This window comes from Cucurbita pepo, chromosome 20, assembly GCF_057944985.1.
Source record: "Cucurbita pepo subsp. pepo isolate OVF chromosome 20, ASM5794498v1, whole genome shotgun sequence".
NCBI lineage: Eukaryota > Viridiplantae > Streptophyta > Magnoliopsida > Cucurbitales > Cucurbitaceae > Cucurbita > Cucurbita pepo.
The window spans coordinates 795,152-818,572 of record NC_141817.1 but is presented as its reverse complement, the minus strand read 5'-3'; the positions used below and the strand labels follow the sequence as shown (position 1 = coordinate 818,572).

General features: G+C 34.3%; 4 protein-coding genes and 1 long non-coding RNA gene across 10 annotated transcripts; 3 read left to right on the top strand and 2 right to left on the bottom strand.

Moving 5' to 3' along the window:
• The first annotated feature begins 2,961 nt into the window (after positions 1-2,961).
• LOC111783011 (mitogen-activated protein kinase 9) lies at positions 2,962-7,212 on the top strand. 5 transcript variants are annotated; one of them, XM_023663877.2, is made up of 12 exons: positions 2,962-3,195; positions 4,092-4,500; positions 4,588-4,715; positions 4,823-4,882; positions 5,027-5,176; positions 5,330-5,485; positions 5,583-5,720; positions 5,941-6,014; positions 6,199-6,300; positions 6,596-6,652; positions 6,731-6,821; positions 6,924-7,212. In XM_023663877.2, exons 2-12 carry the CDS (start codon positions 4,299-4,301, stop codon positions 6,999-7,001), a joined length of 1,236 nt encoding a protein of 411 aa, XP_023519645.2. In that variant the 5' UTR covers positions 2,962-3,195; positions 4,092-4,298; the 3' UTR covers positions 7,002-7,212. The 5 variants fall into 5 exon arrangements, with proteins under 5 accessions (XP_023519645.2, XP_086976981.1, XP_086976980.1 ...); XM_087120855.1 differs by lacking the exon at positions 2,962-3,195 and adding an exon at positions 3,232-3,252; XM_087120854.1 differs by lacking the exon at positions 2,962-3,195 and adding an exon at positions 3,299-3,436.
• Positions 7,213-8,848: 1,636 nt separating this feature from the next.
• On the top strand, positions 8,849-11,534 carry LOC111783008 (beta-glucosidase 44). The gene is made up of 11 exons (XM_023663874.2): positions 8,849-9,162; positions 9,250-9,308; positions 9,388-9,463; positions 9,557-9,628; positions 9,700-9,787; positions 9,869-10,121; positions 10,201-10,316; positions 10,397-10,614; positions 10,722-10,753; positions 10,850-10,952; positions 11,068-11,534. Exons 1-11 carry the CDS (start codon positions 8,928-8,930, stop codon positions 11,343-11,345), a joined length of 1,530 nt encoding a protein of 509 aa, XP_023519642.1. The 5' UTR covers positions 8,849-8,927; the 3' UTR covers positions 11,346-11,534.
• A 17-nt stretch (positions 11,535-11,551) lies between these two features.
• On the bottom strand, positions 11,552-15,502 carry LOC111783007 (5'-3' exonuclease family protein). The gene is made up of 12 exons (XM_023663873.2): positions 15,245-15,502; positions 15,133-15,169; positions 14,864-15,038; positions 14,692-14,770; positions 14,159-14,203; positions 13,867-14,016; positions 13,621-13,735; positions 13,409-13,509; positions 13,039-13,136; positions 12,857-12,949; positions 12,490-12,716; positions 11,552-12,259 (listed from the first exon to the last, which is right to left on the bottom strand). Exons 1-12 carry the CDS (start codon positions 15,320-15,322, stop codon positions 11,706-11,708), a joined length of 1,752 nt encoding a protein of 583 aa, XP_023519641.2. The 5' UTR covers positions 15,323-15,502; the 3' UTR covers positions 11,552-11,705.
• Positions 15,503-16,715: 1,213 nt separating this feature from the next.
• On the top strand, positions 16,716-19,740 carry MOS4 (modifier of snc1,4). 2 transcript variants are annotated; one of them, XM_087120857.1, is made up of 7 exons: positions 16,716-17,083; positions 17,516-17,691; positions 18,057-18,140; positions 18,358-18,427; positions 18,514-18,647; positions 18,733-18,791; positions 19,511-19,740. In XM_087120857.1, exons 1-6 carry the CDS (start codon positions 16,835-16,837, stop codon positions 18,788-18,790), a joined length of 771 nt encoding a protein of 256 aa, XP_086976983.1. In that variant the 5' UTR covers positions 16,716-16,834; the 3' UTR covers position 18,791; positions 19,511-19,740. The 2 variants fall into 2 exon arrangements, with proteins under 2 accessions (XP_086976983.1, XP_023518986.1); XM_023663218.2 differs by having other exon boundaries at positions 16,718-17,083; positions 19,503-19,740.
• A 1,731-nt stretch (positions 19,741-21,471) lies between these two features.
• LOC111782565 (uncharacterized) lies at positions 21,472-22,360 on the bottom strand. Its single transcript, XR_002813147.2, has 2 exons — positions 22,103-22,360; positions 21,472-21,730 (listed from the first exon to the last, which is right to left on the bottom strand). It is a non-coding gene; the product is annotated as an uncharacterized LOC111782565 (long non-coding RNA).
• Between the last annotated feature and the right edge of the window lie 1,061 nt (positions 22,361-23,421).

Genomic DNA, 23,421 nt, shown 5'->3' with positions numbered 1-23,421 from the left:
AACAAATGTGGCATTAATTTATATAAAAAAATATATATATATCATTAGTTACAACCTCTCTACTTTCCTAAAATACTTATGACATATTTAAGTATTTATTGTTTAATGGCACGTGGTTGGCAAGAAAACAACAATGTATTTATTGTATTACTGATTCACAAGTCAAAATACAAATAAATACTTGTTTTAAAACCATCACAATAAGTCCATAAGAGAAGAAGGCAAAATTATTAATATTAATAGTATTAATTTTCATTTATTAATATTAATAGTATTTTGTATATCAAAAAATTATATTTAATAATAATATTAAGCTTGTGATTAGATAAACAAAATATTGATAATAATAATTAGCACACCCATCATTTATCCTTTTCGAGCATAATATATATATATATATATATATATATATATATATATATATATATATATATATTAGTTCATTAATTGTCATTGAATTTGTATGAAAAATATAAATAATATTTTTAATTCATTTATCAATAATCAATAAACCCCTCAAACCTTGCTGTTTATATATATATATATATATATATAGGTCTGTCGTATTAGAATTAGAAGTGCCCTGTTGAAAAGGGAGGTGTTATCCAACAATTTCCACAAAAAAATAAATTATAAATAAATATAAAAAGCACAAAATAAATATATTTTTTAAAATGGAAAGTGATGGCTGAAGAAACCTATGCCTATGAAGTTTGATTTGCTCCTTCAAAGGGTGCTTTTGGATTTTTTATTTTATTTTATTTTTATTTTGTTTTATAAATAAGTGGAGGTCCGAGATTCGAACTTTTAAGTCATACATTTTTTTAATGCAAATTTACATTTTTTCAGTTCAGTAGGGGTAAAATAAAAGTGCAATGTCATGATCTTGACATGCTCATGACAAACTTTAAGGAAAACTCAAGCCTTGTGCTCGTGACATGCTCGTGACAATTAATTAGGGTTAACGCATATAGTCTTCATTCATATCCTTATTTCATGTATTTCGTTTATTTATTATTTTATTAAAGTTTTAGGAGTTTGTTGAAGATATATAATTATTTACGGAAGAAGATATAAATACAATTTTAGGTACATAAGTACTAGATTAAAGACATAATTAAAGTGACCTAAAGAGGTAATTTCGCATACGCATGAGTGGTTCTTATCAAAACTTCAATATTAAAGTCAAACCTATGTACTAAAGTCATATCCACTTCTATAAAACCAATTATGTCATTTTTTTATTTCAATTTTGTTATCATGCGCGACCATTAATAAAGTTTATTATCCAATAACTTAATTTTACGAAATTGAGAATTTATTTTAAAATTTTATTAAATATTAAAAGATTACTATTTACCATATATAAAATAAAATATATGAATAATTATATAAAAACACATTTTTAGATTAATCTAATAAAAAAAGTTAATTGAGTATAATTGTCCATAAATTAAGTAGCGATCTGTATTTAATCCAATAAATAAAGAGATTCTATCTGAACTGATCATTAACTTTTGGTCGAGCTTCGACCCAACTTGAGCTTATCATTGGACTCCAAACTTCTGGACCAGACTAATAAATTTGAAAGAAATAGATGTAATTAAATATATTAATAAAAAAGAAAAAAATATAAATAAATTTTATTAGTGGAAAAGCATTTCTTAAAAATTAGAAAGAATAAATAAATAAAAAGGTTATCACACAACTTTCTTTATTAACAAATGAAAATCAAAATTAAAAAGAAAAAAAGTATCATAGTAGAAAAAGACTGGAAATTAAATATTTGGTAAAGGCAAAAAAATAATAAAAATAATAATAATGACCACGCGCTTTATTAAGGCTGCGAGTGGGGAATGTTTTACAACTTTTTGCCTACGCGGTCTGTTATCGTCCAATCAAAATGGATCCCAGAATCAAAATTGTGAGATAACTAATGATACGCAAAGAAGCGCGTGTTTTTTAACCGCCAAAATCAACGCGCTGCCGCACGGGCAAGTGGGCGACGGCAACCGTCAGCCGTCAGTGCTTTTAAAAAATACAATAAATAAATTGAGAGAAAAGGAGCATATCTTATCTTCTTTACACATTGAATCCACTTCATTAATTATATTTTAATATTTTTGTAGAAAAAAAAAAAATCTTTTTTTCGTACAACTTAAATTATTAATTATATCTCCATATTTAAAAGTTTTCTTTTTAACTTTGGAATATTTCAAAACAACCCTCTAACCTTTTGTTATTAAATTAATAAATAAAAAGTTCGTCTTATATTATTTATATTATTTTTTACGTACAAAAAAATATAATTATAACGCTTCGTTTTCCTTTCCAATCAACGTGAGATCTTACAATTTACCAATTTGGACATCAGCGTCTTCGTTGGCACACCATTCGATATCTAACTCTGAACTATTCGTAATGGTCTGAGGCCACCGCAAGTAGACATTGTCTACTTTGCTCCATTACATATTGTTGTCAGTCTCACGATTTTAAAACTCGTCTGCTAGGAAGAAGTTTCCACGCTTTTATAAAAAACAATTTGTTTCTCTCTCCAACTGATACATGTAAATTATTATATATAAAAAAGTTATAATCGAGCTTTTAAATATTTCAAGACATACCATTTAAGTTTATGTAATTGGTAAAATTTTATAAATTTAAAAATATAATATTAACGGTTAAAATGTTGGTTTTCAAATTGATATCGAGTCAGACATCTCAATAATTTAATTACGAGGGAACAAAAAATCGACGAATGACAATAAATTATAACTCGATAATTTGATTTAAATAATATTTATATTTATGTATATTATAATATTTTAAAATGTAAATTGATACAAAGTTTTAAAATATTTATCGTCAAATTGAAAGTTTATGTGTGCGATTAAATACTCTCACAACGGTTTTTGGATATTTATTAAAAAGAATTATTTCTTAGTGATATAAATGGATGGCTTTCTGAAGAAGCGGAGGTTGGTAACAAAATGAAAGAAGTTTTGAAAAAATGGCGGGTTGGAGGTTGGAGCCTCTTCCAATGGTGGGATCGAGAGAGAGAGAGAGACGAAAAACGTTTGTGGCGCTTATAATTGGCCACCGAGAAAATCGCGAAAGAGGGAGAACGGAAAATGCTGGAATTCAGTGGCGGAGAGCTGAATCAGAACCGAGGAAGGCGACCGCTGGTTTTGTACGGTGAGCGCAATTCTTGTGGTCGATGTTGTCTTTGGTTTTACTGCCGCATTTCTATCGGTACATTTTCTCTGAATTTCTCATTTAAACTAGTGATTCGGGCCTCCAACCATAAAACACCTAATATTTAGTTGCGATTCTAACAATGTCAGCCATTGTCGGATTGGGGCCTTGAATCTCAGGTTTGATACATATTGAAATCGAATTGACGTTAATCGACGCTATCATGGATCGATTCAATAAGGTTCTCTGTAGCTTCTTCTCCATGTTTCCTGCATCCAATAAATGGTCAACTGAGTCTAATGTCCGTCTCTATCATTACATGTGTTTTTATTTATACTTGAATTGGATTTCTGATTCTATTAATCAATTTCAGTAAATCTTTAAGTAATTTGTTTGGTTTGGTTTCTCTGCTTTCATGCATCCAATATTTGGTCAACTGAGTTTTCAAGAAACACCATTTGATTCTGTGTTACCTTGCATTTAACGTTTGTTCATATTACACTACTTGTTGTACCCGTTTCCATTTCCCATTTTCACTTAAATTATTTTCTGTCCCCTAAAAATCTGGCTTCTGAAGGCGCAGGGAGCCAGATCTTAATTATGTTTAATTCTGGGATTATGGGTATTGAGTACTTCTATTGACTGAAGATTTCTCTTTGTTCATTTAGCTTAATTGACTAGCCACTTACAAGCCAAGATTCCTTAATTCAAAGTTCTTATAATGTATTTTATTTTTTCTAATGATTGGAAGTTCTTTAGGAGTAGTAGTTATTGATCCACCATTATTTTAGTGCTAACAATTCTGGCCAGTGCAATAAGGTGCATATGTAGCCCTTCGTGTCTCTTTTCCTGTTTTTTCCTTTGTTTTTTTTTCATAGCTGCTGATTGTTCTGCAGGATGATAAGCAATCAGACTTTTTCACAGAGTATGGCGAAGCAAGCCGATACCAAATTCAAGAAGTTGTTGGGAAAGGAAGCTACGGAGTTGTTGGTTCTGCAATTGATAGCCAGACGGGTGAGAGAGTTGCCATCAAGAAAATTAATGATGTTTTTGAGCATGTATCTGATGCCATACGCATCCTCAGAGAAATTAAGCTTCTTCGGATGCTTCATCATCCGAATATTGTAGAGATAAAACATATTATGCTTCCTCCATCACAACGAGAATTCAAAGATATATATCTCGTTTTTGAGTTGATGAAGTCTGATCTTCACCATGTAATTAAGGCAAATAATGAGCTTTCTCCTAAGCAGCATAAATACTTTTTGTACCAGCTTCTTAGTGGCCTAAAATATATACATGCAGGTTAGTCCTTTTACTGATTCGATTATTGGCCTTTTCATCTCAAGTTACTCTCAACCAAGCTACAATTTCATTGAATTTGTTATGCAGCAAATGTCCTTCATCGAGATTTGAAGCCGAAAAACATACTTGCTAATGCTGACTGCAAATTGAAGATATGTGATTTTGGACTTGCTCGTGTATCTTTTAGTGATGCGCCATCTACTATTTTCTGGACAGTAAGGTTTTCTTTTCTTCCCTTCATGGGTTATGTAAATCATGATATTCAACTCCATTGTCAAGTCTCATTTTTCCCTTCTTGGGTTTATTCTCGACTTTTGCGAAGGATTATGTTGCAACTCGTTGGTATCGTGCTCCCGAACTCTGTGGATCATTTTTCTCGAGAGTAAGCCACTTTACATCTTCAAGAAATCATGTTTATTTACTAGTCTTGTTGAAGGGTGTAAATTTGGAGGGAACTTGGGCAAATCTTTCAAGGGTAAACTCTTAAAATGATTGTTACATGACATGTTTTATTTTATTTTCTCAGTATACCCCTGCTATAGATATATGGAGTATCGGATGTATATTTGCAGAAATTCTTACGGGAAAACCCTTGTTTCCTGGAAAAAATGTGGTGCACCAATTAGATCTAATTACCGATCTGTTTGGCACTCCTGAAGCTGAGGCCATAGCGAAGGTTGGTTGAATCATTTATTTATTAAATCAGAACGTTTACAAAATTCACAACTTTTTAATCACGCATCAAAGTTATGTTAGAATCTTCACTCAAATTTACTCACCACTGGAACCCTCTCTTATGCACCCTTATGTGTTTTGAATAAATTTCAAGATTCGGAATGAGAAGGCAAGGAGGTATCTAGGAAACATGCGTAAAAAACCACCAGTTCCATTCTCACGAAAGTTTCCCAATGTCGACCCATCGGCACTTCGTTTACTGGAACGTCTTCTGGCATTTGATCCCAAATGCCGTCCAACAGCTGCAGAGGTTAGTGGAATCTACTGACCAATTTTATTGCTCTAGTACTGCCTTTTTAAAAATATTGGTAATTATGTCAGTCTGCCTGTACTGCATTCAATTTCAGGCACTTTCTGATCCTTACTTCAATGGTATTGCGAAAACGGAACTTGAACCTTCTATTCAACCAATTTCAAAAATAGAGTTCGAGTTTGAGAGGAGGAGATTATCAAAAGATGATATTAGAGAGTTAATTTATGCAGAGGTATATAACCTAGCAACTCGAAACTTGCTGTTCAACAGTAATTTTATTATTATTATTATTATCTTATATATAAGAAAAAAATTCTCACCTTCATGATGAAATCTAAAATTTTGATCGGTGAAGATTTTGTTCAAGTTTTATAGATGAAGATTCTCTTCCAAAATTATGGATGATTTAACTCAACGAAGAATATAATTAATCTAATGTATGAAGTCTACAGATTTTAGAGTATCATCCCCAAATGCGTGAGGAGTGTCTACACCCTGAAGATCAAACTACCTTTTTGTATCCAAGGTAGTGACTCTGCTCCACAGTTAAACATTAACATCATTTACTGCTCAATTAGTTTTTGAATGGGCCTGTCATACAGTGAATGATATTTCTTTTGCATATTACATGGCATGAGGATACAAATGGTTGATCCAAGATACTTGATTCATCCGTCAATAATCCATTTCTTTCTCTTGCATATGCTTAGTGGCGTTGATCGATTTAGGCTTCAGTTTGCGCATCTGGAAGAGCACCATGTTAATGGTGAAAGAAGACTTCCACTTCAAAGGCAGAACATTTCTTTACCTCGGTAATACTTTGAATATAAGTTCGGTTGTTCTCCCCAGTCAAATAATTTATCATTACTATCTTTTTCCTCTGTTTCTCCTTCTGGATAAAGGATTGATTGCAGTATATTATAATTTTATGATTGTGTCAGAAATAGAATGAAAGGTTGTTTCCTGTATGAGGGGAACTCATGAAATTCTTCACCTCTTCTCAGAAGATTGATAAACATTTTCCTTTCCAATTTAGGCATTGATGATTTGTAGGAAATACTTCATTTCCATCTAAATTCATAAATTCATATATTCATATATTTTCAGCGAGCGGGTTAGTCCAACTGAGAACAACAACGATGCACATGACATTGATTTTCAAAGGTAGGTTTACACTTCTTTTGCTATGGCCTCCAAAAACATGTCTAGAAATATGAACTCAAGTGCACAAAATGAATGCAGCAGGGGGGAAGACAAGAGTGCTCATCTCTTCAAAAGTGCTAGCATTAGTGCATCGAGGTGTGTTGGGGTATTACCGAAGGAAAAGTCTGAGGTAATTAACAATAGTATTCTTATTTCCTGGTTAGTCCTTTGAATGAATCACTCTTGTTGCAAGAATTTTTATGCAGTAGCCTATATATATGTATGTTGACAGGCGGAAGAAACGAGTTCTGAAGTGAAAAATGAAGGAGTGGATGGGCCGTCTCAAAAGATTGCAGTCCTTCAGACTTAAGTTCATGTTGATATATATAATTAGGTACTGAAGACAGGAGGCAGAGGGGGTTCTTGATGGGATGAATTTGACTTGTTCGAAGACATAGATACCCTCCTCCTCTTGTTAATAATAATCTCATCATATATTTTGTAAAGCTAACCTTGTAGTTTGTGTAGACCACACTTTCATACAAATAAAGAGATATTTACACTTTAGTGTGTGGTAAGAATTTCGTTGCTCTGTTTTTGTATCCTTAGCGTTCATTTAATTATTTGAAAGGATTTCATATAGATATTTAAAACGGGTGAAAATTTGTGAGATCCCACCTCGGTTAGGGAGAAAAACGAAACATTCTTTATAAATGTATGTAGACCTCTCCCTAATAGACACGTTTTAAAACCATGAGGCTGACAGGGTGACAGAGATACGTTACGGTACAAATGTGTGTAAACCTCTCCCTAATAGACACGTTTTAAAACCATGAGGCTGACAGGGTGATAGAGATATGTAATGGTACAAATGTGTGTAAATCTCTCCCTAATAGACACGTGTTAAAACCATGAGGCTGACAAGGATACGTAAGAGTACAATACAAAGGTGTGTAAACCTCTCCCTAATAGGGATACATAACGATATAAATGTGTGTAAACCTCTCCCTAATAAACGCGTTTTAAAATCATGAGGCTGACAGGGATACGTAACGGGTCAAAGCGGACAATATCTACTAGTGGTGCAAAGCGGACAATATCTACTAGTGGTGCAAAGCGGACAATATCTACTAGTGGTGCAAAGCGGACAATATCTACTAGTGGTGCAAAGCGGACAATATCTACTAGTGGTGGGCTTCGACTGTTGCAAATGATAACAGACAATATCTACTACTAGTGGGCTTGAGCTCAGAGCTAGACATCGGGCAGTGTGTCATCGAAGACATTAACCCCAAAGTGGGTGGACTGTAAGATCTCAACTTGATTGGAGAGAAGAGAAGCAGAAGGGGTGGGTGTGGGGCTTTGGTGTTGAGGAAAATGGGCGGAATTCCAGATTGGCGGGCGGAAGAGAGGTGGTAGGGTTTGAAAAGTCGAAGGCACAGTGAAAAGCGATCTAATCGCGAAGGATTGATGGCGACGGAGGCCATTAATGGATACAAAAGTCAGCGGTAAATGAGAACGCAATGGCCTCTCTTCTCTTCTCTCATGATCGCAGCGCCAGAAAGGATCACGCTCCGATGTCGGGTGGGGTGACCCAAACGAGACCATACCAACTTGGCCTCTCTTACCATTATGGACCACCCGCGTGCCTGCTGCCTCTCTTGCCCCACTCCACCCTATTTTATCTCCCTTATATATTACCTTCAAATTTTGATTTTAATTATTTTATTTTACGAGGCTAAATCAATTTATCTTCAAATAAAAAACAAAATATTTAATAAAAATAAAACTTCAAATATGAATTATTTTAAAACAAAAAAAACATTTCATAAATTTTCATTCATGTTCTAATTTTTACGAAAATAAATCGAGAATAAAAAAATTGTGAATAATAATATTCTTAAACTAGGAACAGACAATAAAACCATGTTTTTGTGATCCACTTTGTTTATTATTATTATTATTATTTTATGTACGTAAAAAGGGAACAAAATTAAAGGGAAATCTAAAAATTCCAACACTCATCTCGGCAATCAATAAATTCATATTTAAAAAATAAAAATAAAAAGTAAGGACAAAATCATTCCACCAAAAATATCAAGGGGAGAGATACGTGGAAAAAGATGCCTCAATTCATTATTTCTTCTGGGCCCCATCTTGTATGGACCGACCCCTTCTCTTTTTCGATTATTTTATCTATAATAATGGACACTCCCTCACTCAACTCACTCACTCACTCCAGCTCCGTGTCTGAGCTCTATCACTCACACCTCTTCTCTTTCACTGTGGTTTGAGGATGACAATTGTTTTGGTTATGGCGGTGGTCTGTATGCTGGTGAACCAGTGTGCAGCCACCGCCACCGCTGCCGTACAGCCGGAGACTGTCCGTTTTGATACTGGTGGCCTCAGCCGAGACAGGTTCCCAAAGGGGTTCATCTTTGGAACGGCAACGTCGGCCTATCAGGTTGAGGGAATGGCCGATAAGGAAGGCCGTGGACCCAGCATTTGGGATGTTTTCATCAAAAAGCCTGGTAATCTATCCATGGATTTACAGGTTTTGGTCTGTTTTCTTTAAGCTTTTGCTCTGATTTTGAGAATGTGGGTTGTTTTCGAAACAGGGATTGTAGCAAACAATGGTACTGGAGAGGTTTCAGTGGATCAGTATCACAGATACCCGGTAAATCTATGGCTACCAAATGAGCTTCATATAAATTTAGTCTATACTGATGAAATCATGATGGGGTTTGATGTTTCAGCAAGATATTGACATCATGGCCAAGCTAAATTTTGATGCATACCGCTTCTCAATCTCATGGTCCAGAATCTTCCCAAGTAAATGATTCAAGCGTTATCATCATAATGTTTAAGATATAAAGTTTTCTGTTCATATTTTTTCATTTATTTGTAAGTGTTGTTCATGTTTAGATGGAAGAGGGCAAGTGAATTGGAAGGGAGTTGCATACTACAATAGGCTGATTAACTATCTACTCAAAAGAGGTGAGAGCTTGCAGAAGAATTAGCCAACACTATGAGGTTTCAACTTTTGATATGATCCATTGTTCTTGTAGGCATAACTCCCTATGCTAATCTGTACCATTATGATCTTCCTCAAGCCCTGGAAGAAGAATATAAAGGCCTACTGAGTGACAGAGTAGTGTAAGATATCACTTTTCAGTAGTAGTTTAGTTCTTGGTATAATTGGAGTTTGAATGTTCAATATGGTTTTGGATTTTGTAGGAAGGATTTTGCAGATTATGCAGACTTTTGTTTCAAAACATTTGGGGACAGAGTTAAGAATTGGATGACGTTTAACGAACCGAGAGTTGTGGCAGCTTTAGGATATGATAATGGTTTGTTTGCTCCTGGGAGGTGTTCCAAAGAATATGGAAATTGCACGGTTGGAAATTCGGGGACTGAACCTTATATTGTTGCCCATCATTTGATTCTTTCTCATGCAGCTGCTGTTCAAAGATATCGTCGAAAGTACCAAGTTAGTTTCGACGATTTTACACACACATACACATGGACTTGAAGGATTCTTCGATCTAATAAACATGTTTCTGATGTAGGAGAAACAAAAGGGAAGAATTGGTATTCTTTTGGATTTCGTTTGGTATGAACCTCTTACTCGTTCGAAGGCTGACAACTATGCTGCTCAAAGAGCAAGAGATTTTCACCTTGGATGGTAAAAGTTCGACACCGTTGATGCTTATCGATTTTAATGTTCATTCTTTTCCAACTAATGAATGTATTGGATTCACATAGGTTTCTTCATCCTATTGTATATGGTGAGTATCCTAGAACGATTCAAGGAATAGTGGGTAGTAGGCTGCCTAAGTTCACTAAAGAGGAAGTCAAAATGGTGAAAGGCTCGATAGATTACGTCGGGATAAACCAATACACGACGTACTACATTTATAATCCTCATCAACGAAAAGCTAAAGTGCCAGGCTACCAACAAGACTGGAATGCAGGATTTGCCTGTGAGCTATCTTTCACTTGTTCCTTTCTAGAATTCAAATAAAATGTTTCTAGTTTTGTTTGTCCTTTTAAGCCTCTTCTTACGCAAGCTTGACTATGAACTATGCAGTTGAGAAGCATGGAGTTCCTGTTGGTCCAAGGGTAATTTCATCTCTCTCTCTGTTCTTGGTTATATTATTGAATAAGACTTATATGCCTCATTCTGAAGATTATGATTATGATTATGAATATTCGTAGGCTCATTCGTATTGGCTATACAACGTCCCATGGGGCATGTACAAGTCCTTAATGTACGTAAAAAAGTACTATGGAAACCCGACTGTCATTCTATCAGAAAACGGTAATCGCCTTAGCTACCGTACCTCTTTTTACCCTTCTATTGTATCTATTGAGATCAAAGAAATAGTACTTAGATGTTTGAGTTAGCATTAAAAGAAGAAAAAATGGATTTGCAGGGATGGATGACCCAGGTAATGTGACCCTCCCAAAGGGACTGCATGATACTACTAGAATCAACTTCTACAAAGGCTATCTGACTCAACTGAAGAAGGCAGTCGACGATGGAGCTAACATTATTGGGTATTTTGCTTGGTCGTTGCTTGACAACTTCGAATGGAGGTTGGGCTATACGTCGAGGTTTGGCATTGTCTATGTAGATTATAGTAATCTCAAGAGGTACCCAAAGATGTCTGCATATTGGTTCAAGCAACTACTTGAAAGAAAGAAGCAATAAGAGAGCTTCAATCTCTACTTTTCTTACTTTCTACCATGAGTTTGAGTCCCTAGAAAGCTTGAGTTCTATAATATCTATTTATCTTCCTGCAATTGTAATCTTATGGTAAAAATGGGCAAGTTCCAATGTAAAGATGATATCTAAGCTAATCATCTTAATGAATAAAATTAGTTAACTTTCTAAAAGAAATATCAATTCCAACAAAATGATACAAAACACTGCCTTCAACTTATCATTAAAAATTGCAATCCTCGTTTAAACTATGGTTTCCATGTTAGACAATTCATGCAGTAAAATTACAGTATAAACGAATTACTGCAAAAACACAAGATTTGCCCAACAGAGATTCAGAATGGATTTTCAAGACAGAAATTTACAGAATCCTACTCTACGGAAAAAGTTCAATATACTGTTCTTTGGAGTTCCTGAACTATTACAGCTACTTTTTCTCTTGTTCTCCTTGCCTACAACTCTTTTTCTACCAATGACACTGCTCGAGTTTGAGCTTACGCTCTTTTGGGATTCTGGTGTCAGTTCTAACAGCACCAAATCCTCTTCTTGGGTCAACCCCGACAAAGGCTCAGAAACATTATCCATTTGGTCAGGGAGAGCTTCGTTTATTTTTCTTTTCTTGGAAGATTTTAGTAAATTATCTAGAGACCCACATGATGGTTCCTCACACCCATCCTCACTTATGACTAAAACTTCTTCGTCAACACTCTGCGCTAGATCCATGTGCAGTTCATCACTTTTCCTTCTCTTGAATGGATTGTTGTCAGGAATCTTTAATGATTTGTAAGCAAGAACGTTTTTGTCTTCATTTGTTGTTTGAACTTTCAACGGTGTGCTTAGCTTCTCAAGTGCCAAATCTCCTTTAGAATTACTGCCATCTACTAGGGGTTTAATTCTCTTATCTGTCATAAAACAATGACGGTGGTATCTAATTCCATGAGAAAACATCATAAAAATCACTGCTATCAAGCATATGTTTCTATTAAGAATATATTTTTAAAATGTTAATTTACCAATTTAGTTCCCCGACATGTTTTTAAGGATCTTCTTTGGTCTCTTGTCTATTTAAGGATTTGAAAGAAAAAACATACTATTGAAATTGAGAGGAAATTATAAGCTTGAATTAACTAACCCGGGATATGTCTTTCTTTGTCCTTACAGACGAAGACCATAAAACAGCTATCCTTCGCAGATGCCTCAGCTGCCTCAGCTGCCTCGAACCTTGGAAGTCTTTCGTTGTTCTTGATTTGTACAAGGTCTTGGCGACGTTCTTCACTTGGGAGATAGTCAAAGGCCTCCATTGTTATGGGGTTTAACCTTCCTTCGGCTATTGAAGCAGCTATTGAAGGAGGCATATCTCTATTTTCAACATAATTGGTCAAAGAAAAACTATAACATAAAAAATAATTTTATAAAAGAACAGTTCATTACTGAAGATGCTAGTTTTCCAAGAAAATATAAACTCAAGCGTGTAAAAATGGTTTTTGTATAAAGGATACGGTCCCAAGAAATCAATTTCTTCGTCTAGGAACTGCAGAAGCTCTAGAGGAAGCGGTTTCATATGTTTAAGCTTTCTCGTTTCAGCATCATATCTGCATTGGACTAAAACAAGTCAAGACTTGATGAAAACATTATGGAAATAATGGTTACTCCCAAATCAAAATTTTCATTATATACACACATTTGTGCATGCTGAAAAACTGCCATAGCTTCCCTGAAAAGTTTGAAGTAATCTTCAGGCATTTTCTTCGGTTTCTCAAGCTTCAAAACAGAAAGAACCTGAAAGAGATGTCAATTAAAAGCATCATTAGATGATTGCTCTCAAACAGGCCCTTTAAGTGTAAGATCCAGAGATGGCTTCAAGAGAAGAGTCACCAAACAAACGGTATTTAAGTTTTGCAAGGCTGATAAAGTAAACGAATGAATAATATAAAACACTTTGAACAATCGAACACTGCTTTAAAATTGCCTATCAGTTTAACCTTGTGTAAAACAGATAATGATCAAAACCATTAAACTTGATGGATGCAAGAGCGAGCAGACATGCTTACACGTTCCAAATTCCGATACTTGGAGACCAAGGCATAAGCCTTTGCAATGCCAATTCCAGGAACAGAAGGAAGAAAATCACAGCCAGCTAAGACACACATACCTGTAAGAGACGAAAACATGTCATTTTGATGAAGATGGGATATTGCATCAAGAATTGTTCACAATTTCATGATGGGGAAAGAAAGCTTGAAGTGTAAATCTAGGAGCTCACCCGTGAGCAATTCCATATCAAAATATCTGAAGGAAGGTGTGCAGCCTGCCGAGTCAAAAATCTTATCTAGAATCATCTCTTCCCCATTGCCGTATCGGTCCATCTTAAATATTGTCTGCAAAGCTATTCCAATCAACACAAAAGAAAGACTCGAAACATTCGTGCATTTAAATAGTTCAAGCAAAGGCAACATGGGAGCACTGGACCTCCATTTGCATCATATCAAAGCATTGTGGAAGTTCTTACAGCTTTACAACCATATGCAATCAGGTCACTATCTTCTGTAATCACAGCCGCAATTCCTCCGTTTTGTGTTCCGAGGCTGGAAAGATATGCCAACTGTGCATCAGCCTCATAAGGGGCAACCACAAATTCGATGTTGTGTTCTCTAAGAAGCTAGAATGATTAACAAGTGAAATGACTCAGTTGATGCAGTGTAATCTCGACTAACATACCGAAGTTCAGAAATTCATCGAGAAACTTAAGAAAATTGGTAAAGGTGAATGCAATGCGAACATATAATGTGGAAAACACTTGCCTTTATGAGTTGGTTTGCTATGAAGGGAGTAATATTGACCGCTCGCTACAGAAAAAGAGGGGGAAACGTGAAATTAGACATGAACACAGACTATAATGCAAAGCATGCAAAATAAAAATCAGTTTACTAATAAACGAATAGAAGAGAGTATTTTGCAGTGTGAGAGAGTGAAATTTGCTTAAACCTTGATAGCCACAAATTATTTTAGCTTAAGGAACTTTAATTCTACATACTACGTGGGGGAAAGCCTGTTACGAGTAAGCGGAGAGGAAAGATCTCTAGAAATTCTAATCTCATTCCATTCTAGTGGCTCGACCAGTAATCAATGGCACAACAGTGAGTTGGAACCGAGCTCAGTGGCTCAACCAGTAACCAATGGCACAATGAGCGAGTTGGAACCGAGCTCATCATGGACAAATTATACTAAAAACGAGACCCTTTTGGCTCCCACCTTTGAATGATACTCCCAGTTTTGATAACTGAATGTAAAGAATATAAGCATAAAAGCATAGCAACTATGAAATATCAAAAACCTGGAAAAGCTCAGAGGCAGCACCAACATTCCCTTCTTTCAACTTCTCCATCGCTAATTCCCTGTTTGCCTCTCTTCTTCTGTAAAAGCCATATGTATCCATATTTTACAACTAAACAAGACTATAAAGGGCGTACTGAATTTAAAAACAGAATGATATCATGGGCACGAACCTGTGCCTCTCTTGCTCAGTGGCTTTCTTACATGGAACATTCCCACCATCAAAAACAACGACTGGGACTATCTTGTAATGGCGAAGCAAATTGATTCTATGCATACAGTAGTCTAAGTATCGCCATTTCTTATCACTATCAGAGTTAAGGCAAATCTCCATACTACACGAATAAGCTGGTATAAAGAGGCAGTGTCAACGAATGGATAACAACAACCCCCGTCCCCCAAAAAATAACACGTTGCAATAAGGAAGAAGCAAGAACGTTACCTCCCTTGTGCAGCCACGAATAGGCATCGATACCCACCTGCGAAAAAAGTAAGACTCAGAGATCATTGAATCAAAGAACTAAACAACCCAATGGAAACACGCGATACATTACACGTTTGCCCGCGTATTTCTTGATGTGAATGGGCTCAATGTAGGGCTTCATGAATCTGAGGAGATCTTTTATGCCCATTTTGATTTTGACAACGCCGATTTTCGAAATGAAACTAAGGGTTTTGGGTTTTGCCTTTCGTTTCCCTTCTTTTCGATCTTAGATATTGTCGCACTGGCCAAAAGCTCGAGACAATAGCAATGGCGGAGAAAATGGCGGGAGAGAAAGCAAATGTGGAAGCAGAGACACAAAAGGGTTGCAGCTAAAAGGTAACCTTACGAAGCCACTGGGCAAAAGGCAATATTTTGCTCGGAGAAGGATAATACGGTCAATTTGTACAATATTTTTACCGGGAAATTTGTTTTAAATTGCCCGACGCGCGCTCGGTGCTTTATTCGCGCGTTTGTTTTTATCTTCTTATTTTTCATTGTAGTTAAATTAATAAAATAATATTTGAGAAATAATCCTAAATAATATTCTTACATTTTCAAAAATTCTTTAAAATATCCGTTGTTTTTTTTTTCTTAATGGAAAATGCTATTATTTTATTTTAAGATTACATTTAACTTTTAGTATATTTTATAAATATTCTTAAACTTTTAAAAAAATCAATAATATTCTTCGATATTTAAAAATATATATATATATATAATATATTTAAAAAATATCCGTACAATTTTAAAAATAGCATTAACATCCTTTCTTTATAAAAAAATTTATTATCATCAATTTATACGACACTTCATTATTTTTTAATTTTTTAATGTTATTTTTTAAAGTTTATGATTATATATTTTAAACATGGTACTAAAAGGTATATTTTAATCTTTTTAAAATATGGACGGAAAGCGACATATATTTTTAATAAAAAATAGAATATCTACTAATTTGAACGGTTGTACATTTCAATTTGAATTAGAAATTCAGCCAACCGTTATTAACTACATAATACCATTATGTATTACAAATTACTATAAAGTACGAGGGTTTTAAATGCGAGATCTAAAAGCATATCCCTCTGTGGCACCGGTAGTAAGTACTGTATATTTCGAGGCGTTAACAGGTCTATTAATTGAGATCAATCATTTATTATCGGATGCGTTCATATTCCCGTGTTTTTTAAGTTTTTAAAAAAGTTTCAAAGTGTTTTTGAAGTACTTTTAAAGGTTAGATAATATTTTTTTAAACAAAATATTAACGGTTTCCATCTAAAACTAAATTGTGGTTGGTATTTGTTTAAATATAAAGGTGTTTTTTTTTAAAAAAAATTAATATTATTGTTATTGAAATTTTTAAAAATTTGAGAATATATGAAAGGGACAAATTATATGAGTCGTATTTTTAGTTCAAATTATTATATTTTTTATAGTATAAATTTGAATTTTAGAGAATTAAATAAGTGATTATTATTATATTTAAGAAATGATAGAAAAAAATAATAAAATTAAAAAGTGAGTAAGTCGAAATGGAAGAGGGAAACCCCAATTATATTTAGCGAAGCGGGCCGCGGAATCTCAATCTTCTTCAACTTGAGCTTCCTGTAAATCTAAAGCTCAAAACCTTTGTTGCTTGTTGTTGCTTGTTGTTGTGACAATGGCGATCAACAACAATAGCGGGGATATCCTGATGCTCGAGGCTCCACCGCAGCCATCTCAACCAGCGTGGCGCGTTTCTGCAGATGCGGAGGTAATCGACGCCTTGCCCTACATCGACGATGACTATGCGGACCCAAGGGTCAAAGCAGAGGTCGATCGATTAGTGGAGGAAGAGATGCGGCGCAGCTCCAAGCGACCTGCTGACTTTCTCAAAGACTTGCCTCCTCTTCCCAAGTTCAAATTTGAGGTAGGTTAGACTGCAATTTCATTTCCCGCCGGAGCTTCTTCTAGGTTACGCACTTGTAGTTCCGCTTGATTTTATAGGTTATCATGCCTGAAAGAACGAATTACTTGTTCTCACTGGTTTTATTTGATAGACAGTTACTAATGCCGAAACTGGAAGTGTTTAGAAGCTTCATCTGCTAGTTTTCTTCCAAAACATCCTCTATTTGTTTTCTCGAAAACGAGATGAAAAAATTCGAATCAAAATTAATCGTTCGACAAGAACATAGGATATGGGCACACTGCTTATCCTCAAGTCACAGTGTGTCATCCAATGAATATATGACGCGCTACTCTACATAAGTTATTTTGCCACTACATTGGATAGATCTTGAAATTATTACGAAGTGTGATAATATTAGCAATAGTCTATTCAACTGACGTAGTTTGAACTCAGGATCATCCAATGCTTGCGAGAGAGTATGAACGTGTAAGAGCTGGGAGGCCTCCAATGCCTCTCGATGTTGCTAGATATAAATTAGAGACACCGCCTCCAAATAAAAAGAATGACGAAACTGCTTGGAAGCAGACACTTCAGAGAGCTCAATGCCTACTCCAGCATCAAGTGCTGAGGTGAAGTTTTGCATGTTAAAGTTGTTCCTGGCATTTAAGCTTTGTATTTTTGGAAAACTTAATTTTATGGAGAACAGTTAGAGTTGGCTACTTGAACTCATACAGTTCTTCTAATATCTGCCACACATAGTTAACATTTCTATGCCTTTTCTTGGTTGCAGTTGGTTTCTCATATCTAGTTTGTGTACCAATGAGCCATGACTGTGAGAGGTGTAATTTATAAAATTTTGATAAGAAAAGACATAATTCAGAAGATTATACGCCCAAACATGAAATTAAACATTAGAGAGGTTTTGATGATTCATTAGGAAATAATAAGAATATGGTAATCTGACGACTGGTGATGCTGTTGTCTCATACTGCAGGCTGGAAAATTTGGAACTGATGTCAAAATATGGCCCTGATATCTGGAAGCAACACAACAAACAGTTGGAAGCACTTCTATCAAGGTTTGTTACCATATTTCGTTTTGATGTCTTATATTATGTGTACTAGTTTTGTATTTATGTTGATCAAATATGATTCCAAGTCAAATCATTTGGCTTATCTCGTTCTATAGTGTAAATATGATTTCTGAATAAAGTGAACATGAAAGTATTAAGTACATCTGTGATCTGACCAAAGTAGACGTATATAATTGTTAATATATTGTCATGATGTTATCAGAATGCAAAAATTAGCTCAAGAACAGAATGAGAAGATTGAAAAAGTGAACCGTGAAAGGAAATTCCATCAAGTAAGTAGCATCCCTGTAATTCATATTTCAATGGGGCAGAGGTCAATTCTTTGGAATGTTTGGTTGATTATTTATGCGATGATCAGCAAAACGCTGCATATGAGCTTCATGCTTTGTCCACACAATGGAAGGAGCTGTGCGAGAAAAATATGGAAATCCAAGTGGCATGCTCTCAAATAGAGGGTCAAATCCAGGAACTAAGGAGTGAGGCGGCAGAAAAGTAATCTTGCCTTCTTCTATTTAATCTATTTTTGTCCTACATATGTTTGGCATGTTTAGAACTGATCTGTGGGTTATGATTCCAGAGGCTGGAATTTGGAAGTCAATGTAGAGAATGGATCTGTTTCGTTTCCAATGTCATAAGGTATGCTTTAGATGCCATCTCTTGCTTTTAATATCTGACATTTAACCCAAAGTTCACTTCCATTTCTCCTCTTATATTAGAATTTCTAACTTAACACTACTTGTACCATGTTTGCCTTTTTACTGTTTATTTCTTTTCAATATCTCGTGTTAAAATGATATGTCATTATTTATCTGTCTAAAAATATCATGTGTTACTGTTTTCTGATTACCATCTGCGTTTATCCGTCTTCGAGTCAATTTTGATTTTTAGCAATCTCATGGCACAAACCGGAATGAATTCTCTTCTGCCATTAATGTGCTTATGTCTTTCCTCTCCCAACATATGAGAAAATACAATAATTCAATCTAAATTTCTCAAGTTGGCAAGGAGATGGCTCAGTTTAGTGGTGGCAGAAAATCTAACCCTTTAAAAAGAGTAGAGTTCGTTTTTCTTTCATTTTCTTCTTCTGACCTGGGAGATGAAAGAAAATAAAAGAGACCAAGTGAAAGAAGGAACAAAGATAAAGGGGTAAACCAATGTGATCATGACATTGTAGGTGCTTACGATGGAAAGGAATCGGTTGGTTTGGGTTGCGGAAGTCCCTTCTTTTTTTATGGGTCATCTCGTGCTTTTACCTTTTACTGGGTCATTAATACATCCATTGGAGTCGATTCTTTCTTCCACAAAATGTATCCCACAGATTATGACATGATTTTTTTGACATCTCAGTGGAATAGGGGACCGTCCTAACCATGGCTTTGCTGCTCAGAAGTAAAGACTGCCAACGTCTTCTGTTGCTGTTACCATATGCCTACATGGAAGATGAGTTAGTTTTCTGCTTATATGGGTCAGGCTGGTTGGTTGCCTTTCTTGACCTCCAAGGTCCGTCTTTAGTCCTTTTCAAAATTTACATTGATTTTACTGTATCTGTACCTTTAGTGAAGTAATTCGAAATACCTTTTAGCCATTTTCTGCTTGCTAACCACGTTATTGGATCACTCTCCTTATTTACATTTAATATATATTATGTATGTCATTGAACTACCAAACTGTCAATCAAATGGATAATATTTGATATTAATTCAAATCCAAATTCTTTCAAAATAAACCATGGTAGGAGAGACTAGAGAGATTTATTTGATTTATTCTATAGGCTTTTTTTATATAAGAACATGTTACCCTTCATGTCAATATACTTCAATTGTTACTCCAATTTGTATGTTGATGTTATTATTTATAAATCATGTTTTTATTCCTTTTAATTTTTAGATATCAGTTTTTATTCGTTTTTTTTTTCATACCTCAAAAGGTTCAATTGATGCCAATTTTATTCAACTTCAACAATAATTGACATACATTTGTTTTTATCAAAAAAAAAAAAAAAAAAAAAAAAAAAAAAAAAAAAAAAAGTACTAAAAAAACTGATCAATTAATAAATATAAGTTTGATGGAGTTTTGTTCGCATTTCTAAAAAACTTGGCTTACAAAGGCGAAACCGTCATTTGAGAATATAGCGTAGTTTTTTTTAAGTTAAATATGAAGCATGAAGATTTGAATTCTAATGTCGTTTTTTCTTTTTAAGTCTAACAACATGAAGCATGAAGCTTGAAGATTTGACTTTTGATGTCTGAAGCAAGTGTTTTTCCTTGTGTGGATCCTATTTTAATAGGAAGGTTTACACGTCTTGCCTTTACTGCTATATCAGGAGTTACTCCATGTATTGCTTGACATAAAACAAACAGTAGATTTGTTTGTCTTTTGTTGAATCTTTTTCATGCTTCGATACATAATTTGATAAGCCAATAATTTTTTTCCGTGTTTTCGGTTAACCAACATGTTAACTAATCGATTACGATGATCTATATCTTAGTTTGTTGAACTATATTCAAATTCAAAATAGTTTAATTACATCAAAATTATCATTTTACATCTCTTCAATAGTGAGATACATAAGTTATATATCAACCCGTTGGAAGTACACTCCATTTGAGAATGTAGACTTTTAACAGTTAATCTTCCATCTAGATTCGACTGCATCCAATCCGTAGAAATCAACAAAAAAAAGCAAATCCCTTGCGTTACATCATATCTTGCTCGAGTATTGATGGCGTGAATAAATTGTCATTTTCTGAAAGTCTGCTTAAATTCAATATCGTCGTATAACTAATATCAAGAATAGATGAAATTAATAAATAAAAGGTTATCTTACCAATTCATCCCTCAGGCACCATATCCTATCAGATGAATTGAGCTATACTTGGGCTTATATGTACACATACTTAGAAGTTTCTGCATACAGCCTATTTAAAATATTACTTATATATATCAAAATTCAGTGAATAATTTTCTAGCCAAATTCAGCTATGTTCAAATTTATAATTAGAGACATCATTTCATATATATATAAATTAAAATTACCGTAATCACAGTCGATTCATTCATTCATGTCTAATCCGGTTTCATTGTTATGATAGAAGGTAGGGTTCAATTATGTTATTCTTAACCAATATTTATAATTCAAACTAATTGAGATTTCAACGAAAAACCGCTAATTAAGTTGCATAATCAAAGCAAACACAGAAGATTCTGATTTATTACCAAATGATGAATTAAATTAACAATTTAAAAATTAACTCAGTAAATGACATTTAGAATTCCTTGAACCAAATGTGTCAAAGTTGTGGGTTAAGAGAATATATAGAGAAAGTAGGATAGTTTATAGTTCATCATTGTCATTACTATTCATCAATGCTCAATAGCCAAAAGCTAAAGGATCTGAATAATTACTTATTAACAACAAAGGGATCCATTAGCAAAGCTCCAAGAACATGAAAATGGCTATACTACAAAGCAACATGGTACACCCCAACACTACAAAAAGACATCATCTCTTCACAACATGTTCTAAAAGATCCCATCAATCTAAGCAAGATCCAACAATGAAACCATTCCACCCCCTGCAAGAATCAAAATCCTTCATCAAATCATAACAAATAACAAGAACAAGAAACTCAAGTCAATGAAGATTAGGGCATAAGAAAAGGTAAATAATAAGATGATTAGAGAGAATATGTAGAGCTCCCTTCAATCCAAACAAGGATTTAACAAAAACAGTTGATGAAGCTCCTGAGATATGCAAGCCACAGGCCTATCAGCTTTAGATATGATTGATGAGATAGCGATAGGGGCTGAGGGATCCATAGCTCAGCAGCTCGATCAACCAAGCACAACCCTCTATTGGACTTCAAGGAGCTCTGCCTGTAACCCTAATCCCAAAAAGATTAAATTTTTAAACCAAACACTCAATCAATCAAAAATCCAAGAACAACCCAGAAAAGAAGAGCAAAAACCCATTTCAGATCAGGAAGAACAAAGCCCGTGTGGGTTAGAAACCCTAGAGGAAGATGACGAGCCATTAGAAGGCAACAAGCTTGCATCCATGGAGGATGCTTTAATGGCTGAAAGGAAAAGGGTTGAAGATGAAAGGAAAGGGCAAAGGGGGATTAAAGCTTTATAGTGGAAACAAGAAGAGATTAAAAAGAATAGTGGAAAGGAAACGGCGTGGGGTTGGGCAGAAGCTAGCCTGTCAAATATCTCGGGATGCTTCCTTCTAAGATTCCCACTATTACCATTTTTTATTTTTTTTTTTCTTAAATTAAAAATATAATTATTTTTAAATAATAATTAATATTTTAATTATTATTGGATTTTTGGGATTTAGATTAAATTGTGAAATAAATAAAAATTGTTTTAAAAAATAAGTCATTTAATAAAGATTAATTAGTGTTTTTTTTAACGTTGATATAATTATAGAAAATGAAAGCCGAGCTAACTCTTAACGATGCAATGACAGCTAGATAATTAATTGAATATTTAAAATTGTCAATTATCTTGAAACTAGGTTTTAATTATTTAATTAATTATTACGAGTAGCCTTGCCCAACATAGATATATAGATTTTAAAAAATTAATTAATTACAGAACTTAAATTAATTTATTAAATTACTTTTTTATTTGCTACATGTTAATTTTTTCCAATTTTGTATTTAATTTATATTTGAATTTTATTTCATTCGTACTGTATATTTAATATCTGTATGTGATTTTCATGAATTTAATAAATTATAAAAAATTATAGTTATTTTAATGGTTTTCTAGACACGCAAGTCACGATCAAATATTTATTTTAATTATAGTTCGATTGTATATTAAAAATCGACCATAGAAGGCATTATTAAATGCAAGAATGTGAGAATGGAAGACAAGGAAGTTACCAAACCAACCTCTAGTGTACTTCCCTTTCTCCATGCTTTCCATGTACGAAATTCCCATCCAAAAGGACGTTATTGTTTTAGATTATACAAAATACCCCATAACGTTAATCTCGAGCCCATTGTCAGTAAATTTCTTACTTTGTGCCAAATCGTCTCTCGTATGGGTATGAACTTGAGCTGGAAAATAGACCTCTACCGAATTATGAAGATGCAGGGATAGATCGGTGTGGTTTTAGTGGTTGGGTTGTGAGGGCTCTCGACCACATAGATAGTTTAACGTGTTTACTAGAACCAGTGTAGCCTCCTTTTCATTGAGTGCCCTGTTCGATTCATTGAATTTTGTATCAATTAAGTTCGTGAGTTCCAGTAGATCA

Excerpts from the sequence above, each read along its gene's own strand:
- LOC111783011 (XM_087120852.1), top strand. The coding sequence starts at position 3,419 with ATGGATCGATTCAATAAGGTTCTCTGTAGCTTCTTCTCCATGTTTCCT. Across the intron at positions 3,497-4,091 it reads AATGGTCAACTGAGTCTAAT|GATGATAAGCAATCAGACTT; the intron begins GTCCGTCTCTAT and ends ATTGTTCTGCAG. Across the intron at positions 5,177-5,329 it reads AAGCTGAGGCCATAGCGAAG|ATTCGGAATGAGAAGGCAAG; the intron begins GTTGGTTGAATC and ends ATAAATTTCAAG.
- LOC111783008 (XM_023663874.2), top strand. The coding sequence starts at position 8,928 with ATGACAATTGTTTTGGTTATGGCGGTGGTCTGTATGCTGGTGAACCAG. Across the intron at positions 9,788-9,868 it reads CTACTGAGTGACAGAGTAGT|GAAGGATTTTGCAGATTATG; the intron begins GTAAGATATCAC and ends TGGATTTTGTAG. Across the intron at positions 10,317-10,396 it reads AGAGATTTTCACCTTGGATG|GTTTCTTCATCCTATTGTAT; the intron begins GTAAAAGTTCGA and ends GGATTCACATAG.
- LOC111783007 (XM_023663873.2), bottom strand. The coding sequence starts at position 15,322 with ATGGGCATAAAAGATCTCCTCAGATTCATGAAGCCCTACATTGAGCCC. Across the intron at positions 15,170-15,244 it reads AGAAATACGCGGGCAAACGT|GTGGGTATCGATGCCTATTC; the intron begins GTAATGTATCGC and ends CTTTTTTCGCAG. Across the intron at positions 14,771-14,863 it reads ACTGAGCAAGAGAGGCACAG|AAGAAGAGAGGCAAACAGGG; the intron begins GTTCGTGCCCAT and ends TGGCTTTTACAG.
- MOS4 (XM_087120857.1), top strand. The coding sequence starts at position 16,835 with ATGGCGATCAACAACAATAGCGGGGATATCCTGATGCTCGAGGCTCCA. Across the intron at positions 18,141-18,357 it reads TTGGAAGCACTTCTATCAAG|AATGCAAAAATTAGCTCAAG; the intron begins GTTTGTTACCAT and ends TGATGTTATCAG. Across the intron at positions 18,428-18,513 it reads GTGAAAGGAAATTCCATCAA|CAAAACGCTGCATATGAGCT; the intron begins GTAAGTAGCATC and ends TGCGATGATCAG.